Source organism: Gadus macrocephalus, chromosome 3, assembly GCF_031168955.1.
Source record: "Gadus macrocephalus chromosome 3, ASM3116895v1".
NCBI lineage: Eukaryota > Metazoa > Chordata > Actinopteri > Gadiformes > Gadidae > Gadus > Gadus macrocephalus.
This window is the reverse complement of record NC_082384.1, coordinates 23371381-23390799: the sequence shown is the minus strand read 5'-3', so window position 1 is coordinate 23390799 and position 19419 is coordinate 23371381. Positions and strand designations below refer to the sequence as shown.

General features: G+C 44.7%; 1 protein-coding gene across 1 annotated transcript in view; it reads left to right on the top strand.

Annotated features, from left to right (window-relative positions):
* The window catches only part of LOC132454186 (integrin alpha-L-like), a 38442-nt gene extending 28455 nt beyond the window's left edge, over positions 1 to 9987 (top strand). The window contains exons 16-26 of the mRNA XM_060047405.1: positions 499 to 634; positions 719 to 792; positions 1185 to 1305; positions 1844 to 1986; positions 3819 to 3965; positions 4452 to 4649; positions 5274 to 5404; positions 5602 to 5762; positions 6427 to 6584; positions 7016 to 7132; positions 9825 to 9987. Of these exons, the coding sequence (XP_059903388.1) occupies positions 499 to 634; positions 719 to 792; positions 1185 to 1305; positions 1844 to 1986; positions 3819 to 3965; positions 4452 to 4649; positions 5274 to 5404; positions 5602 to 5762; positions 6427 to 6584; positions 7016 to 7132; positions 9825 to 9845 (1407 nt within the window). The 3' untranslated portion in view covers positions 9846 to 9987. The remainder of the gene's footprint in view (positions 1 to 498; positions 635 to 718; positions 793 to 1184; positions 1306 to 1843; positions 1987 to 3818; positions 3966 to 4451; positions 4650 to 5273; positions 5405 to 5601; positions 5763 to 6426; positions 6585 to 7015; positions 7133 to 9824) is intronic.
* The last annotated feature ends 9432 nt before the right edge of the window (positions 9988 to 19419 follow it).

The window sequence follows — 19419 nt, the reverse complement described above, 5'->3', positions numbered from 1 at the left end:
TGAATCCTAATAAATGAAGTACAACTGTTGGTTTAGACTTTTTTTTGCATGCTAAATCTAAAGATGCCCTATTTACTTATTTTAGTTTTACAATTTGGTTAATATTAACTACTATACAGTCCAGAATATACATAAATATACATATATATATATACACACACACATAGACACATATGTGTGTATATATACACATATGTGTCGATGTGTGTGTGTATATATATACACATATATATTTATATATATATATATATATATATATATATTGCTTCGCCCTTCATGGCGAAGCAAGACACCTCCGCTGCGCGTCGGTGTCCTGTTCGCCCTGTCAGGGCTTATTTTCTCGATAATGACCGGCGTTCTATCCATTATCCCTTGCATATACATACATCGTGTCTAATGCATAACCAGCAGTAGCTTATTTGCCGTTACCAGAACCAACGTTGTGGTGCCTTTCCTCAGACATCAGGCTGCCATTGACATTATGCTTTATCTGGATAGGTCAAACGGGTGAAGCTGGACACCCTTTACGCCCTCGCCTCAGAGCCCAAGACCAACAACACTTTTCACATCAATAACTACAACGGACTCGCCGGAATCCTGAAGAACTTTGAAGAAAAGATCTTTAACATAGAAGGTACTGTGGTGTTTTCCCTCCGTATCAACGTCTTTGAATTCTCCTATTCTTAATTCTATATTTTAATACAATTTTGTTTTTTAGATTCTCGAACGGCACTTTCTGAAAAACTGCAGTATGAAATGTCTCAGAGTGGGTTTAGTAGTGTCTACCACAAGGTAAAGGAATTTTATTTTCCCTTAATATTTCAGTTTTTGAGTTAAATCATACAGTATATTCATGATGTAATGGTGATCTTAAGTCCCTCCCCTCCTACTTGTTGTATGTTGTACGTCCTTGCACTTAATGTACACACTTATTGAATGTCGTATTTAGTTATAGTAGTTATGTAGCATCTTATCATAGCTATCTTTGTTGAACACGGGAATGGGTTAACCTAGCGATTGTTGGTGCTTTGCACTTGGTTCTATGAACATCCTGATTGTAACGACACCGACAGCGATATATTGTTTCACTTTCTTATGACAAATGTACTTATTGTAAGTCGCTTTGGATAAAAGGGTCTGCTGAATGTAAATGTAAAGTAAATTATCTTCTGTTTGATCTACAGGGTGCCTTGGTGCTGGGTTTGGTGGGGTCTAAAGACTGCCGTGGCTCGCTGTATGAACGGAACGGGGCAGAACCAGGGATACACATTGAGGACCCTGACATGAAGCACAGCTCCTACATGGGTAATAATCTAAACGAAAATACGTTGAATCTACATATTGTTTTAATAAATGCTTATTTAAAGGGCTGGGTATCGCCACTGATTTCCCAAAACGATTCAATTTCGATTCATAAGGTCCGGAATCGAAATAATCGATTCAGTTAGGGATATTTCAGTTGCAATACCAATTTTGCTTGAATGTGAAATAGATTCAGTAAAATGTACAAGGAACCATCTAACTTAACTTGCATTATTAAAAATATGAATGTCCACATTAAGAATTGACCCCCAAAGCAGTAACAAGAATGTACTTTTTATTTACTAACAGACGTAATAGGATGGCAGCTGCTCTTTATCTTAATGAGAGCTTTGACAAAAAGGTGGTGAAAGAATCCTATTGACTCCTTAACAGGGGGAGAGAAGTGTGAGCCATTATTAAAGTAGTACAATTCAGAATCTGTGTGTGACGCCCCGCTGAGCGATGAGCTGTAAATCAAAGCATTGATCAGTGACGGTGGTATAATCACGTGTCATTAAACACAGTGTGTGCCATCACGCAGGCTACTCTGTGGCTGCTGGAGAAAAGGATTCGGTGTCTCTGTACTTCACCGGGGCACCGTGGTACAAACACACAGGAGAGGTGGTGGTCTTCAGAAAGACGGACAACACCTGGAACGTGCTGCAAAGAGTGACCGGAGAACAGGTGGGGCCTCATTTCTTAATTATGATCTATACAGCTAGAATAATAAATGTAAATGGACTGCATTTATACAGCGCTTTTCTAACCAGTGGCCACCCAAAGCGCTGTACAATATTGCCTCACATTCACCATTCACACACCGACGGCGGAGTCAGCCATGCAGGGCGACAGCCAGCTGGTCGGAAGCAGTTAGGTGCCTTGCTCAAGGACACCTCGACACTCAGCGAGGAGGAGCCAGGGATCGAACCAACAACCTTCAGGTTACCAGCCAACCCGCTCTACCTCCTGAGCTACTGCCTCCCCTAATAAACCAACAAGAGCGTCATTTTAAAGCCCTTTCCCACTGGGCAGACTGGAAAAGTCCCACTAACAACCACTAGCATCTGGCTTTCTTGTCTGGTGAGAAAGGTTACAATCGGCGTTCATTCCCGGGACGAATGACTGCAGTAGTGGCTTTGGCCTCTGAGGGCCTGAAGCCGATAGAGGGCATGTGGTCGAGTCATTTTGAATTCCAGAGCACCGTCTATCTGGTCCCTCGACGCGGCCCAATGGAGAATATTCTCTGAGCGGGCTGGAGGATCCAGAGTATTCTTAGGTTGCGCCCAAAGAAATGCGCTTCTTGCAGTCGAAAGAAATCGGTTCCCCTCCATTAGCTGCCGAAACCTGCTTTGGAACTCCTGCTACGGCCTCTCGTGGTCAGTGATAAGGAAATAGAACGAGATTTACGCTTGTGACCAGGGTTCTATCAATTCTGAAGGACCACCAGTGTTGTTTGTCACTCAGAAGTTCGGTTGGAAGATACTATAGGATCAACACCCAAAGTCCAGAGCTCTGACTCTGACATCCAAAATCCAGAGAACTCTAATTACATACGTTACTCTCTGTAATATGCTTCAAAGGGCCCAAGGTTCGATTCTGACCAGCTGCGGTCCTATTCCACATGATATTCTCTCTCAACCCACTTTCTAGTCTGTGAACACACAGAAACCTACATTCAGATGTATTCAGAATACCATCATTAGAATAAATAGCAGAGAAATGGACGTTTCCATCCAGAAACAAAATGTACTGTAGTTTCATGTATACGTAACATCGCTCTCATAGTCCAAACTAGGGCCCGACCGATATTGATTTTTGAGTGCCGATGCCGATTATTTTCAGAGAAAAATTACGATTACGATTTAATCGGCCGATTAAAAAAAGATTTTTGATACCTTAAATATACTTCAAACACTTTTGACGAATATGTGAATTGAATGCAGAACCTTTGAGTGTTTTAGAATACATTTACAGTAAAAAATTAGTGTAATTTAAAATGTAAAATAAATAACTAACTCCCAATGTGCTGCACTTGTGAGCAGTGACTAACACGTGCGTGCTGAGCAGTATGGTCTCACCGTTAGTCTACAGTATAACAAATTAACATGGCCTCGGACCTAAAGAAAAACAGGCACAACATGCTCAAACAATGCGTCTTGTGTACATTGGGGAGGTGAGCGCGCAGCTGCCTGAGCGAGCGTGCTTTCATGTTGTACTGTAAAATTCAATCTCCTCTTTTTTACTCCAGCTAAAGTTGTTAGTTTGCTAGGCGAGTAGGAGCGCAATCTGCAGGATACTAAGCGCAATAACATTTCTAAAAAAAATAAAATAATCGGTTGTAATCTGCGTCTTTTTGGCAGATGTCGATTATTTTCAAAAAGGCTATAAACGGCCGATTAAATCGGCAGGCCGATGAATCGGTCGGGCCCTAGTCCAAACCAACAATCACTTTTCCACCCTATTGTAACTTTATACCTTCAAATGTACCTTTCTATTTGAATGCCCCACCTGCCCAGATTGGCTCATACTTTGGGGCGGAGCTGTGCCTGGTAGACGTCCAATCAGACGGCCACGTTGACTTCCTCCTGGTGGGTGCGCCCATGTTCCACTACCCTCAGGAGAAGAGAGAGGGGCAGATATACATCTACAAACTGACCAAGAAGGTGAGGCCTCCTCAATGGTAAAGTGTCCTGGCCAAGGGCTCATCTGTGGAGCTCTTGTTCATCTGCGAATGTGAATAATCTTCACGTTCTGCCAAATTACTAAACTGTTAGACTCATAGCATAATTGCTTAAATCATATTTTGGCCAAATTGTGATATCTTACCTAACTCTACTATCCTTAACGCTGCTGATTCACTGTGCCTCATTGGCTGTATCCCAAGCCAATCAGAGTGCTTTTTACACTCCATAATCACTATCTGCCTCCATTTGACTGAGGGCGTTCATTCCGCGCCATTCATCAATTCGCATCGCAGGTTTTATCGGGTGACAAATTTGCGTCTAAATGCGTCTTTGCATTGACTTTGTATGGAGTCGCGCCGCCCCTCTATTTTGGTGTGAATTTTGACACTAAAGCCAAGATAAACCTTAAAATATGACTAAAGACAATTATGCTAAGAGGCTAACGAAATGCTAACGTTCTGGCAGCTGGAGCTGGAGAGCGTGCTGAACGTGACGGTGCCGTCGCGGGGCCGCTTCGGCACCACGGTCTCATCCCTGGCCGACCTCAACGGGGACGGGCTCAGGGACGTGGCCGTCGGGGCCCCCCTGGAGGACGACCTCAGGGGGGCCGTGTACATCTACCTCGGCCACCAACACACCGGGATCCGCCCCGCCTTCAGCCAGGTCAGTAAGGCACCGCTGTTAAACGATAAGTACACCGAGGCGACATGTTGTCCGTGCTTGTTTCATTGATGTCGTTTCTGCATTCATTGACCAAACACCAACGTAGTGACCTCGGCCTTGGAGAGATGCTGGGGCCAACAGTCCAGTCTTCTTTACTTAAAAGCAGTTCATCATGGTTGACATGTAGCTGAATAACAATAACTTAAAAATAAGTTATGTTCATGAACTGCATTTTTAATATGAAGTGAATTCCATATTAAAACAGCATACTTATTGGTCGTTTTGGTAATCGTTGAAAATGTGATGCAGGATAATACGATAATATTAGTATCAATGTGTGTGACAAACACACATTGCTATTCGTTCTATCTTTATGCTATTCGTTATATCCAAAATAAACTCGCAGTCATACTTGCAGATCCATAAAAGTATTTGAAGTCACTCCAAAGTGACTCCAAAGTGACTCCAAAGCCACGTCAGATACAGGCCCTTAAGTAGGTACGAGGACGCCATCTTGCTCCAGGATGCCTAAGCTGCGTACCTGGGGGACAGAGCCCTGTACCGTTCGGCTCGGGGGTCGAACCCTGCGGCCCCTGGGTGACCCTGCCGTCTGCCGTGTTTCAGAGGATCACAGCCGATCCAGGGAACGCCCGGATCCGTTTCTTCGGCCAGGCGGTGGACGGCAGCGGCGACCTGGGGGAGGACGGGCTGGCTGACCTGGTGGTCGGCTCGCGTGGCGCTGTCGTCGTCTTGAGGTACGTGTCCCGTTACTTCACCGCCGTGGAAACGTTTAAGGGCTGACCACGGCCCAACGTTCACGCACCGCAAGGGGGTTACGGACCCACTAGTGATGTCACCAGGGCCCAGGGGGAAATGGCTTGTAATGGCTAATCACACTGACACCTGGTGGCATGATGACACCCCTTTAACCCGATCCTCTGATGTCATCCAGGTCCAAGCCAGTGGTGAACGTCAAGGCGCGTCTGCTTTTCAAACCTGCAGAGATAAGCACTGCCAGCATCCAGTGTCCGAATACCCAGACTGGGGCTGCTCTGCCCATGGTCGTCCTCACCGTGTGCTTTGACTTGGCTGAAGTGACACGCAGTCGGACTGGTAAGCGACGGCATGAAGCATAACCCTGCCTGATGCTTGGGATCGACCCAAACATGTTTGTAAGTGAGCATTATGGTTCAGCTAGACTCCGCCCACTCGACTATTGAGGAAGATATGGGTGAGCCAATCACATGAAGGACAAACAATTCTACAGTTGAAGACACCGAACACACTCCTTACACCACGCCCATATACCCCCAGAAAGGTAGTCTGACATCTTGTAAAGAGCCGATAAACGATTTACCACAAATGTAAATGGTTAATTGACTGCTTTTATATTGCGCTTTTCTAACCAGTGGCTACTCAAAGCGCTTCACAATACTGCCTAACATTCAGCCATTTATGCACACATTCACACACCGACGGCGACGGCGATGTCAACCATGCGAGGAGACAGCCAGCTCGTCGGGAGCAGTTAGGTCGAGGTGTGTTGCTCAGGGACACCTCGACACTCCAGGGATCGAACTAGCAACCTCCCGGTTATCGGCCAACCCGCTCTACCTCCTGAGCCACACGCCGCCCCCGTGTGGAAAAATATCCTAATAAATTAATATGTTTAAGTTTATAGAAGAAGACTAAATAGCCTAATAGCCTAATACCCATGCCTTAAGGGCGTGGACAAGCTGAAGCACTAAAATACAATTCACCTTAAACGTGTGCCTAGGAACTACGACCACGGGGCTGAACATCTCATACAGCCTGGATATGGATCCTCTGATCACAGCAGTCCGTGGGTTCTTCAGTGAAACAGGCAAACGAGATCTTCATCAGACTGTGGAGCTGGCGACCAAACACTGCTTCAATCACTCCGTCAGCATGCCGGTGCGCAGACCCCACTAATGATTCACTCCTTGTTTCACTTTTAGAAAAGTTGGTTGATAATGCCTTATTTAAAAAAATACAAATTTACATTTAGTGCATTTAGCAATTTGGAAACGTTTTGTCCAAAGTGACTTACAATAAGTACATTTGTCAGAAGAGAAACAATATAGCACGGTCGGTACAGTAAGGATGTTCAGAGAACCAAGCACTAACAATTGTAAGGTTAACCAATTCCCTGAATACAACAAAAATAGCTAGGATAAGACGCTACATAATGCTAAGTACACATTTTTACATTTGTACAACATACAATAAAGGCATACATTAAGTGCCATGTGATACTAATGGTTGGATTTTATAATGTGTGACAGAGAGAGAAATATAAATAAATAGAAAGATGTCCTGTACCACTGACACGTTTCTCTTTGTAGTTCTGTGTGTACGATACGTTATCACCCGTCGTCATCAGACTGAACTATACTCAACATGAAAGCGAGAAAGCCGCCAACATCCTGAATGCAGACAGCGCCACACAGACTGCCACTGAGGTATGGTGATAACTAAATGGTGGAAGCTCTAACAGATCTGGATATATCTGTATCAGAAGGGATTTCTTGCATGCATTGGTAAAATACCATTACAAACTATATCTCGAAAACATAGATCTCGAGGACATAGATGCAAATTTGATCAATGTTTATTTGTTTGGTAATGTTTATTATGCCTTCGCCTTTGCAGATTTGCATGCCTTTGTAGATCATTTCTAGACGATACCATATTATCATTTGCAATAATACTACGGGATTTCTTTGCACCTAGACCCTATTTTCCGATAATTGTCTGTTATTTTATTTTGACTAGAATTTTCGCTCAACCTCTAGTTGTAATTATTAACAGGGGTAATTGTTCAATGGAAAGTGTAGTATACTATGCATGCAAATCAATTATTAAATAGCTTTACTGTTATTCAGGGTTGAAAAGTGCATTGACATTTCAAAATTCAAGGCAACTACTATTGGTTAGTTGAAAATAATAATCATCATTGAGATTAAACATCACCTCCGGTGTCCTGGCCAAGACAGGCAGCAGTAGCCTACAGTCACACATAGCATACACACAAAACATAAAAAAAATAAAACAACTAAAACAGTCCGCAGGGGGAAGGGGGGATATCAATATCGCAAGACATTTCAGGAGGGTCAAGGAGGGGGGTAATATTACATTTGAGCAACAAAGTGTAGTCTTGTGGTGGACTCTATAGACATTATTCGCCATACTGTGTTATTGACATGTTTTCGTTGTGTTATAGGGACGCTGTTTCTTTAAGATCACTTTACTTGTGTGTTGCTATGCCGGTCGGCGCAATGTTTGAATTTAACGTTTTTTATGTGACAAAAGAACGACCTGCCGTTGCTTGTCGAGGTGAGAAATTGTGAGTGTCGCTGCGGTGTGTGCGCGTGCGTGTGTTCTTACCTGCGAGTGTGTCGATGGCGGAGTCGTCATGCTTACGTGTGCGTTCACACCAAACGCGAAATTTGTCGCCGAAGTTTTGTCGCGCCACATATCATAATCTGTCGCTGTGCAAGTTTGTCGAATTTGTCGCGCCACAACAAGGTAACCACCATTGCATGTCTTTACCTTTTGTGGAAGAGGGAGACGTCGGAGGACCCGACGCAGTATATTCATAATATTGTAATGACCACGGAAGAGGCAGTGAATGAAGTATTGAATAGACAGAGATTTATTAGATAGGCCTACCTAATAAACCGTTGGAACACACAAGACTGGAAACATAGCAATGCCGGTAAACAAACCCCGAGAAGCCCAATCCCTATGAGAGCTCCTCGCGCTACGGCCATCCGGAGGCGCACAGAGCTTTTGGCCGTGATATTATATATACAATTATATTATATTAGACTGAGTATTGCACTGAGTTTGACGGTTGAACACTGATTGGCTGTTACTTACACATGTGACTCAGTGGCCACGCTGTTGAACGCTGATTGGCTGTCATCACACGAAATTTGCGTCAAAGTTGAAATATTTCAACTCGAGCGAATTTGTGGCGCCACAAATCCTCGTGAACGCGCTTGCCTGTGCACGGCGAAATCAAAACTTGTCCCGGGTTTTCTCGTGTGAAAAATTTGCCCGATACGCGTCTCTACGTTCACTTTGTATGGGATCCTGTCGCCCCGTCGCGTTTGGTGTGAACGCTTTTACCTCGGCGAGTGTGTTGCTGCCTTTTGTTTTGACGTGCGGCGTGCGCGCGTGCGTGTGTGCGCGCCTGTGTGTGTGTGTGTGTTTCCGTGTATGTTGGTGCGCATGTGCGTGTATGTGCGTGCTTGCGGTGTACAGTATGTATGCGCTCGAGCCTGCTGTGTGTGTGTGTGAGCTCCAGGCTGCTTGGCACATGAGTAACTGGTGCGACAGGCCTGCTGTTGTAGTAGTAAGATATCCTTATCTAATTCATGTTTCTTATACCAGTAGATTGTGTGTGCGTGTGCGTGTGTGTGCGCGTGTCTGTGCGTGTGTGTGTGTGCGCGCGCGCGTGCGAGTAAATCCTTTTTTTCATCCGTTTTGCGAATTGTAAAGAAGTGTTCCAAGGCCTAATCTAGCACATGATTATATCTCTGTCCCAAAACACTGCATATTTAGTCAACTCTAACGCCTCGTGCCCACTGCACCATCAGTCAACGGACGTGGGAAGGCGTGGCTGACGGATGGGGGAGTAGTCTTTGCAGAGGCAACCGTCAGCCAATCAAATCGCTTCGCCGGGTTCTTCCCGCTTCTTCCTGCTTGTTGCGAGGCAAGATGACCCGCTTTCCCGCTTTCCAGTATCGTCAGAGCCCGAGTCGCGTCACAGTGCTTACATTTGCATACGCGATCTGATTGGATGACGGATCCGTCGCGGCCGAAAAAGTTGAACATTTTTCAACTTTTTGACGGTGGCGAACGCTCCAAGTCAACGGACGGATCCACAATGCATTGCGCGACCGTCCCCATTCAAAGTCAATGGGCAACGGACAACTGACGGAGGTAGTGGGCACGGGGCGTAAGCCTTATCACTTTTACACAAGGCTTTCCACCTCATTTAAACTCTCTCACAATCTACCGTGATTCAATGCATCATTCTCATGTGCTTCACTTCACCTCAACATTTGGGCACATATTTGTTACTCAATGACTCACAATCTGTTATTCTATTGCACCCCAGAAGGTCAAAACGTCTCTGTGTTTCAGGTCCCCTTCGAGAAGAACTGATGAACCAATGACACCTGTTAGCGGTGGGTCAATGGAGGGCGCTAGGACACCGCCCCTCCGTGAAATATTAATTTGAATATATCTGCCAACTATTAATCATCTATTATCAATACGAAATAAATCAACAAGTATACATAGCGTTTATCCTCGTTTAATTGTGTGATATACTTTTCACTGCCAGCAACCATTTAAATGTGTCTCGACGTCAATGATTTGGGCTAGGCTAGTTATTGGTCATTCGAAATAAAGCCCTCCTCCAAGTCAGGGGCGCCGGCCACGTTGGAGTACTCTTAAGCTCGCTAACTTTTTGCTGTCTATCAAGCAGAGACAGCTTTTCATTGGCGCAAGAAAATTCGCCCTCGGGTCGCACCAGTGTGCGCCCAAGGCCAATGGTATCGCTTTTCTTTTTTGTTGTCACCACATGATTGGACAATTCAGCGAATCAATCAAATAGGCTACCTCCCTCAACACCATTCGCGCAACACAACTAGGCTACATGTAGAGAAGAGATAGATCGCTAACTAGCAGAGAGTTGTAAGCACTTTCCACCCATTTCAGTAGCGGAATTGGACTCCCCATGCAGGAGCAAGTAAGACAAGTTGCATATTAATTTAGTCTTTCGGCCTGTAGCATATAAACAAAATTAAGCAACTGTCCCATATTTCTATCTGCATTGGAAGTAGACATACTGTTGTGTGTAACGCGTTACTACGTGGTTCTTTTTCATGTAAAGCCTTTACACTGTAATAACAATATTAACGAGGTAATTATAACTTAACTTCAACACTGGACACAAAAACTCTCTCTCTCTGGCACCCTCTGTCTATGTCTACCTTGTGATATATTGATTAAAAACTATGGACCAAGTCCCGTTGGGACATCTTGATTAATCCAACTCCTATGGTCTCTCTCTTGAAGTCGGGCTGGTATTAAAAAATATGGTGAAGGTATTAAAAAAGGGATTAAAAGGTAGTAAATTCAACTAACGAATTTCTGTAGCCTATAAACCCTGTTGATTCACATAAACGTGTAATCCTACAGGTTACGTTAGTGTCCCTATATTAACTTATGGAACAGACTATGGATCCTCCATTAACTATGCAAAACTCCGCCTAGGCTCAATGACCCTTGCCCCTATGAACGCTGGCCCCGCGGGTTCACGCTTCCCCCGCCGGGTTGTGATGTTAGTGAACAGGCTTCTATGTCGTATAGGCTTCGCCTTTTAAGGCTATCGCTATTGGGTTTTCCCTAGGCGTGAGCCGTAGCACTGAAAAATTTGTATCCCCGCCCACCAACAGCGTGGGCCTCAATCACGTCCGCGGTCCGACCTTATAACCGTGCGCTGGTGGACGTTCTGCTCCCATTTTCTTCAGGACGATCTTGTAGCATACTGAAGTATATGAATAGATATTATGGACTCGGAAGACGACCCGCATCTGCAAGACATGTAACAGGTTACATCTTCTTCTCAGAACACTGCTTTCCATTCCGGTGACGTGCAACGGTACAAGACCGCCAGGGCAAACCTTAAGAGGGGAATCATGGATGCTAAAGCAGCATACAAACAGAAGATCGAGGACCTCTTTAGCAGCTCTGACCCCCGCCGGGCATGGCAGGGGATACGTCGCATCACCAGGCAAAACAACACCAGCAGCACTACCAGCGGAAGTGCCTTGGAGGCGGTGCAGCTGAATCGGTTCTTCGCCCGCTTTGAAGTGGAGGGAATGACAACCACCAGTCCGGCTCCAGACACCAACAGCCAGACCCTCGTCCTTCAGCCTGCTGACGGCATCCGCACTCTCCGCAGGATCAACACACGGAAGGCAGCCGGCCCAGATGGGGTCCCAGGACAGGTCTTCAGAGACTGTGCTGCAGAGTTAGGTGAAGTATATTCACAAATATCTTCCATCTCTCTCTATCACAGTGCACTGTCCCCACCTGCCTGAAGACATCCACCATAGTTCCAGTTCCCAAACAGACTTCAATAACATCTTTCAATGACTACAGGCCTGTGGCACTGACACCTGAAATTATGGACCTATGCACGGCTACGGTTTGTGGACTACAGCTCTGCGTTTAATACCATCGTCTCCAGCAGACTGTTCTCCAAGATGTCCTACCTAGGTATACCGCTCAACCTCTGCCTTTGGATTAAGGACTTCCTGACAAACAGGCCACAGGCGGTCAGAATGGAACCTAACCTTTCCCCCACTCTGACACTCAGCACAGGGTTGTGTACTGAGCCCTTTACTCTACTCTTTGTACACACATGACTGTGCTCCATCTCACACTACCAACACCATAGTGAAATTTGCAGATGACACAACTGTGGTGGGACTGATCACCAAAGGTTATGAGGCCGCTTACAGAGAGGAGGTTCAAAGGCTGACAGAGTGGTGCTCAGAGAACAACCTGAGCCTCAACATCAAAAAAACTAAAGAACTGATCATTGATTACAGGAAGAAGCAGGACACACACACACCGCTACACATCAACGGGGAGACGGTGGAGAGAGTGTCCAGCTTCAAATTTTTGGGCGTACACATCTCAGTGAACTTATCATGGGCAATAAACACCACAGCAATAGTAAAGAAAGCACAGCAGCGGTTATACTTTCTCCGCACACTCAGGAAAGCCAATATCTCACAACAGCACCTAAGGTCCTTCTATCGCTGCTCCATCGAGAGTGTGCTCACCTACGGAATCCTGTCGTGGTTTGGTAGCAGTTCTGCTGCAGACAGAAAGTCACTGCAGAGGATTATAAAAACCGCCCATAACATCATCAACCAACAGCGACCTACCATGGACACGATCTTCAACTCCCGAAGCTTGCAGAAGACACACGACATTCTGAAAGACTCGTACCTCATCCTCATCGTCATCCGCTTATCCAGGGTCGGGTCGCGGGGGGAGCAGCTCAAGCAGGGGGCCCCAGACTTCCCTTTCCCGGGCCACATTGACCAGCTCTGACGGGGGGATCCCGAGGCGTTCCCAGGCCAGTGTTGAGATATAATCTCTCCACCTAGTCCTGGGTCTTCCCCGAGGTCTCCTCCCCACTGGACGTGCCTGAAACACCTCCCAAGGGAAGCGCCCAGTGGGCATCCTTGCCAGATGCCCGAACCACCTCAGCTGACTCCTTTCTAAGTAAAGGAGCAGCGGCTCTAATCAGAGTTCCTCAGGGATGGCTGAGCTTCTCACCCTATCCCTAAGGGAGACGCCAGCCACCCTTCTGAGAAAACTCATCTCGGCCGCTTGTACCCGCGATCTCGTCCTTTCGGTCATCACCCAACCCTCATGACCATAGGTGAGGATAGGAACGAAGATCGACCGGTAGATCGAGAGCTTTGCCTTGCGGCTCAGCTCTCTTTTCGTAACAACGGTGCGGTAAAGCGAACGCAATACCGCCCCCGCTGCTCCGATTCTCCGGCCAATCTCACGCTCCATAGTACCCTCACTCGCGAACAAGACCCCGAGGTACTTGAACTCCTTCACTTGGGCTAAGGAAGGACTCATTTCCTAGCCCAAGAGTCATGGCCTCAGATTTAGCGGTTCTGATCCTCATCCCAGCCGCTTCACACTCGGCCGCCAGCCGATCCAGTGAGTGCTGAAGGTCACAGGCCGATGATCCAATGAGGACCACATCATCTGCAAAAAGCAGTGACGAGATCCTCAGACCACCGAACTGCTGGGATGGGCGAAAACCGCATCGTAAATATCATCAAGATGTGATTAATAATAATTACTAAGTCAAAACATACAGAGTATATTAATATTATAGGCTACATGACTCAGGGCATCAGCTAATCAGATGGTCTGCATTTATAACTACTACAGTCATTAGTTACCCACACAGCCCGACACAAAATACAGAAGTTAGCCTAACACACACAACTATCAACCATTGATTTATTATTAATTAATTGATTATTTTTAACAGAGTCTCATGTTCCTATGCCTACAGGAAAATCATATTTTACCAAAGCAGTCTTCCACCTCCCCCTCTTCCAAAACAGAGCCACATACAATGTCATCACCTGCTAATCTCATGCTAACGTTAACGTTACAGCGTCACTAATGACAGATATGAAAACATTTTCATAATGTTAGCGTCCACTGACTTTGTGGCTTAAGGTGTGTAGACACAGCTGGCCTGTGGCCACGTTTTTGAAGTCTGGGGTCAAAAGGTCAAAAGGAGCCGGCACCACGCCGCTAATGAGATAAAAGTTAATGTGTATTTCTCTCATAACTTTTTGTCATTATTAAAGAGAGGCCTGATTCTCAGATATGCATGTTGGATGGCTAGGGTGTAGGTCTCGGAAGAACTTCAGCGAGCGAGCGAGCCGCTGGGTGAGGTGCAACGAGATGGAGCACTTGCTGAGTCATTTCCTGTATGGCTGGAGCCACAGGTTGAAGCGTATATGCGTCCTTTGAGACCCCCTTTGATATATAAGAGATCCCAAGGTACAGCTTACTTAAATGTTGTCACCTATTGCATCACTTCCTTTAGGGCTTCGGCCTCCTAATTGATCATAATTGAATGCCCTCTTTCATATATATGATACCACCACCACTGGGACGTGGCAACAATTATCCAAATCCCATTCAGAATGCATTGGTTTGCATTTCTTTCTTTGGAGCACGGTTATTTTTATTTATTTATTTATTTTCAGTTTTTGTGGAGGTGCTGCAAAGATGCACATTTTTCTGCAATAATCCAAAATCCAATGGAAAAACCCGTTGGCTTTTTGTCAAGGGAAACCCAGGTCGACGCTCACTTCCGGGTTGGCCAACATACGTCATCCCTCCACCACTCGATACTTTAAAAACACATGTTCAAGTTGAATGATAATGCATGAATTTATTCTTTATTCTGCCATAGTATTTAAGGGGGGGGAGGGGGGGGGGCATACAATTATTTTGGCCATGGTGGATCCAGATCTGTTCCGGAGCATTTTAGCACCTCGGGCAACAGCGCAGGGTTCCCAGGTCCTGCCTGCAAAAAACGTCCTGCCCACATACCGTTCAAAATCCACCCAAAATGTCCTAGAAGCAGCCCAAGTTGTTGTTTTAGCAGCGAAATGCATTGTGTGTGTGTGTGTGTGTGTGTGTGTGTGTGTGTGTGTGTGTGTGTGTGTGTGTGTGTGTGTGTGTGTGTGTGTGTGTGTGTGTGTGTGTGTGTGTGTGTGTGTGTGTGCTTAACACGCTATTTTATGTTGAAATGCGACGTAATCCAGTGTTCACGAAAACGTACACTGTCAACGTATGCTTTTGGCGACTGGGTTGGCTCTCAGATAAACGTGTTTCTAAGATGATATCGTAGCGTCACAGGGTTTGGGAGGAAGGGGCGGCCCTTCTGAGAGGGGGTTCCGGGGGTTTCCTTCCGTGCGGGAGTTTTGGTTGTAGTTTTCCGGTGGAGCTGTGCCTGCCTGTCCGATTGTGGAATACAATAAACCTGCTATCAAGCTTACTTCGCTCACAACCTCGCCTGTGGTTATTACAATATCATTAAAAGTTACATAAAGTAACGGTTTAATAACACAAACGCAGGAAACACGTGAGCTGCTAGTTTAGCGAAAGCAGCGTCAACCTGACGTCGTTGAAACATGCGAGCGAGCCGATAAAATCTTCCTAATAACTATAAAACTAAAGATCTGACAATCACTGATTGAAGATTATGCAAGTAAAAAATTATATTTCTTGCTAGAAATGTTATTAGAAACACGTTAAACGGTGAATCGGTCCTAAAATATTGCATTTCCCATTCAGATAATAAAGATTAATAAAGATCATACACATTCAATGACTGAAGATTATTCAAGGAAAAAGTAAATTTCTCACTAGAAATGTCATCAGAAACACGTTTAATGGTGAATCTGTCAAACAAATCAATGGACAATAGTTGCATAACGTGACGGCATCACCGTTGATAGACATTGATTTCCTTTCGTCTATATCCGACGGTGAGGGATTATCATGAATGTCTATCTGGCGTTGAAAAACGACGAGAAAGGTAAAAAAAATTCGTCGGAAATTGACGCCAGGGATCCTTGGCCATGCGTCACACATTTGACGAGTAGGGAGTGAGATTGTGTTGGTTGTACACTTCCTTATTATTTGGATAACCGTTCTGCTTTTGGTGTTATGGCGCATAACATGTCGGACTCTCGTCTCTGGTATTTCTACAACGAGACTCGTATTAGGGGTTATCTCAGCCATGGTTGAGAAGGAATTGGGGGAAAGGAACTTTGGCTTTGACTCGCTGAAGTACATGAACTGCGACATGCCGCCGTTGCCGCGAGGCACCATCGCCCGGCAGCGGGCAGCCGGCAGCAGGCAGCGTGCGGTTCAGTCGACTTCAGGTTGATGTGAAAGTGGAAGAACCAGAGACGTCGCAGAACCCGACAAAGTCGTTTGTGATTCATAATATCGTCTGGAGGCGCACACAGCTTTTGGCCGTGATAATATGTATTAAATGATATAGATTTCTATGTATTATATGATATTATTTAGATATAAAGATCCAGCAGTCGGTTGCACCAGCAGAACGTAAGGCCGATCGTAAGTTCGGGTGTAAAGTCCGCCGTAACCCTACGTTCGACGTAGCTAGTGTCAAACTAAAGGTGTTCTAAATTTTGGTTGCACCACCATAACTTAAGTTGTAACGTTACTGGTAGTGCGTAAATTGTACTAGTGTCGCTTTTAATGACGTTTAGATAATTTCAAGCCAATCATTGACAGCTAACAATGTAAACAGGAAATACCGGCAAGTTTCCAACTTATCCGAGTGAAGACGCGTTAGCACCCAAATGGGCAAACAAAACAGTTTCAGTCATTTATTCTCTAAAATTATATAGTATAGGTATAGGCTATTTGATGCCGGATTTTATAATAAAGAAATAAATATGCTTTGTATGCTATTCGTTGTGTGTGTCGTGAGTTTTTAACCTCTACCTGGCTATGCATTGTATGGAATAGCTCTAGAAATGTTGGTTTGTACGTGGGCTCGAGGAGTTTTTTATTTTATCTCTCGAGGAGGTAAGACAGTTGATTAGCAACTAATTTCACGTGAAGAAGGTATTAACGGAATTAACTGCCAACTTCTGCAAAATTGCCAAGCAAGAAAACTACTCTACGACGACGACGAGAGATCATCAGTCCTAGGTAAGTCAGTTTCACACTATTCAATCAGCAACTGTGCTTAATGTTATTATTTCGTTTGGTCTACTTCTCGTTGCTGCCATTTGTGTTAATAACATGTTTACAATGTTTCTGAAGTGATAACGTAAAGTAACGCTAGCTGCTAGTGCTAGTAGTTACGCCCCTTTTGGGGCCGTTGACATGGACTAAAGTGTATAATGGCAGGAGTCCGTTATTTTGTCTGCTGTAGGAAATAAAGTATAGAATGAGCTAGTAACAAGTCATGCTTTGATTTTCATGTGTTTCAGGCTTGACCATGTCTGACCGCCGTGCTCGCAAGAAAAACTTCACCCATGATGAAATTGTGCTACTGTTAAATCTATACAGTGAGAACAAAACACTCCTTGAAGCCAAGCTTAATAATTTTATCACTAACAAAAAAAAAAATGAGACATGGGAACAAATTACCGAAGCAATTACTGCCAAAGGGGTAGAATTGAGGGAGGTAAAAGATGTGCGCAAGAAATGGAGTGACCTAAAGATGCAGGCAGCTGAAGATTTCCCGAAGAATGTGCCAACTGGGGGTGGTGGAAAAGGGGATATGGGGCCATACTCCTCTATGGTTTTAGATATAATTGGGGACACCTCTCCTTGTCTTAGAGGGATTGTTGGGGGGGGCGTGGAGAGTGGCGTGGTGCAACCCATGGTCCAGGAGGAGGCCGAAGCTACTGCTGGCCTGGAGAACACCACGTCCAACGTGACCGTGGAGGATTCTGCACCCATGCCCGTGGAGGACCCTGGGACTGTGCCCATGACGAGCCATGAGGAAACTGCGCCCATCACCATCCCAGAAAGCCTTCCACCACCACCACCACCAAAACGTTTGAGGAGAGGAACTGACATTGACTTCCTTAGAGAGGAGCTTTTACGAGTAGAAATAGAGAAAAGTAAGCAAGAGACAGAAAAAGATAAAGATAGAGAAGGAGAAATTAGAATTGGAAAAACAGAAACTAAATTTAGAAATCTTAAAGTTGCAAGAGGAGCTGAGAATCTATGGTTACAAGACATTCACTGAGATTTAATAAATTAATTAGCTGATGAATCTGTTTATGTTGTTCTTCATTCCAAAAGGCAAGACGTACAGTTTCAGTACAATCTGAGAAATACTCAGGTATTTAATTGCTGTATTAGTCCAATCTGTAGTAATTCAGTGTATTTTGTGTCATTGACAACAAGTAAGTTCACATTGTAATAAGAGTACATCTGTAAATGGTATTATGCAGTACCACTTTTACGCCATTAGATGGTGTAATGAGTATTCAGGAACAATCAAGCTTTAGTAATGTGGGGCTTTCCAGTGTTTGTTGTCAGATAAGTCAACATGCATATTGATAATAGTAAAGAAATATTGTGTATGTAGATTTGACTACTTCGTGTATGGGAAATTAGAACTGTATTCTATTTATTTTTTTGGCCTACCCCGGGGGAAAAATGGGTTTAACAGACATTGGCTGCTGTCAAAGGTTGTCCTACAAAAATCAAATCTATGATGTCTAAGGATTATAAACTGGGTTACTGTAGATCACATCCTGAGGGTGTATGCTTTCAGAAAAATATTGTTTGTATGGTTGAATCAGTCATTCATGCTAGATAGGACTACTTTTTCAAAAAATTTACCTGGTTATAAGTCATCTGCATCTGAGTAAATCATCTATGTGTACTGAGGAGTAACCGATGCACCTTGTCTGTTCATGAACTGTTGCTCTAGTCTTAACCTATCAATATGGTGTTAGTATGACTTATTTATACCGTATAAGAACACTTAGAACACGTAGAATTTAGGGTGGCTACATAGTAGCTTAATTTATTACAGCCTTCATCCAAAATAGGTGGTAGCGAGGTAGTCCCGGGTAGTCCCGGGTAGCGAGGTAGTCCCGGGTAGCTACTGCCCCGGCTGGTACAACCACATTATGCAGGGGGACGTCTTGGTCTCCTTCGAGGTCCTGCAATCCATCCTCCATCAGAGGCACCTTCCACTCCATTGCCATGTTGTGGAGAACAACGCAGGCACCTGCTACAACAGCTGCCCTGTCTGGCTCCATATTGATGCCTGTAAGTGATAATAATTAATTAATTCATTCATTCATACAGGAGGAATAGCCATAGACCTGCTTATAACTTCTTACATGTACAGTTTTTCGAAAGACTTGCAAATCGTACATCTTAATAGAGATTTAGGACTTTTTAATCACAGAAGAGTCTCTGACAATAGGATTTCACAAAGACTAACTAATTTAGAATTAGAAATCAGCAATATTTTTTTAGTCACCTCTGTGCAAACAGGCCCACCGCTTCTTCAGCACTCCTATGCAGCGTTCGACCACATTTCTTGTGCGAATGTGGGCAACATTGTAGCGCTCCTGCGAGCGACTGGCAG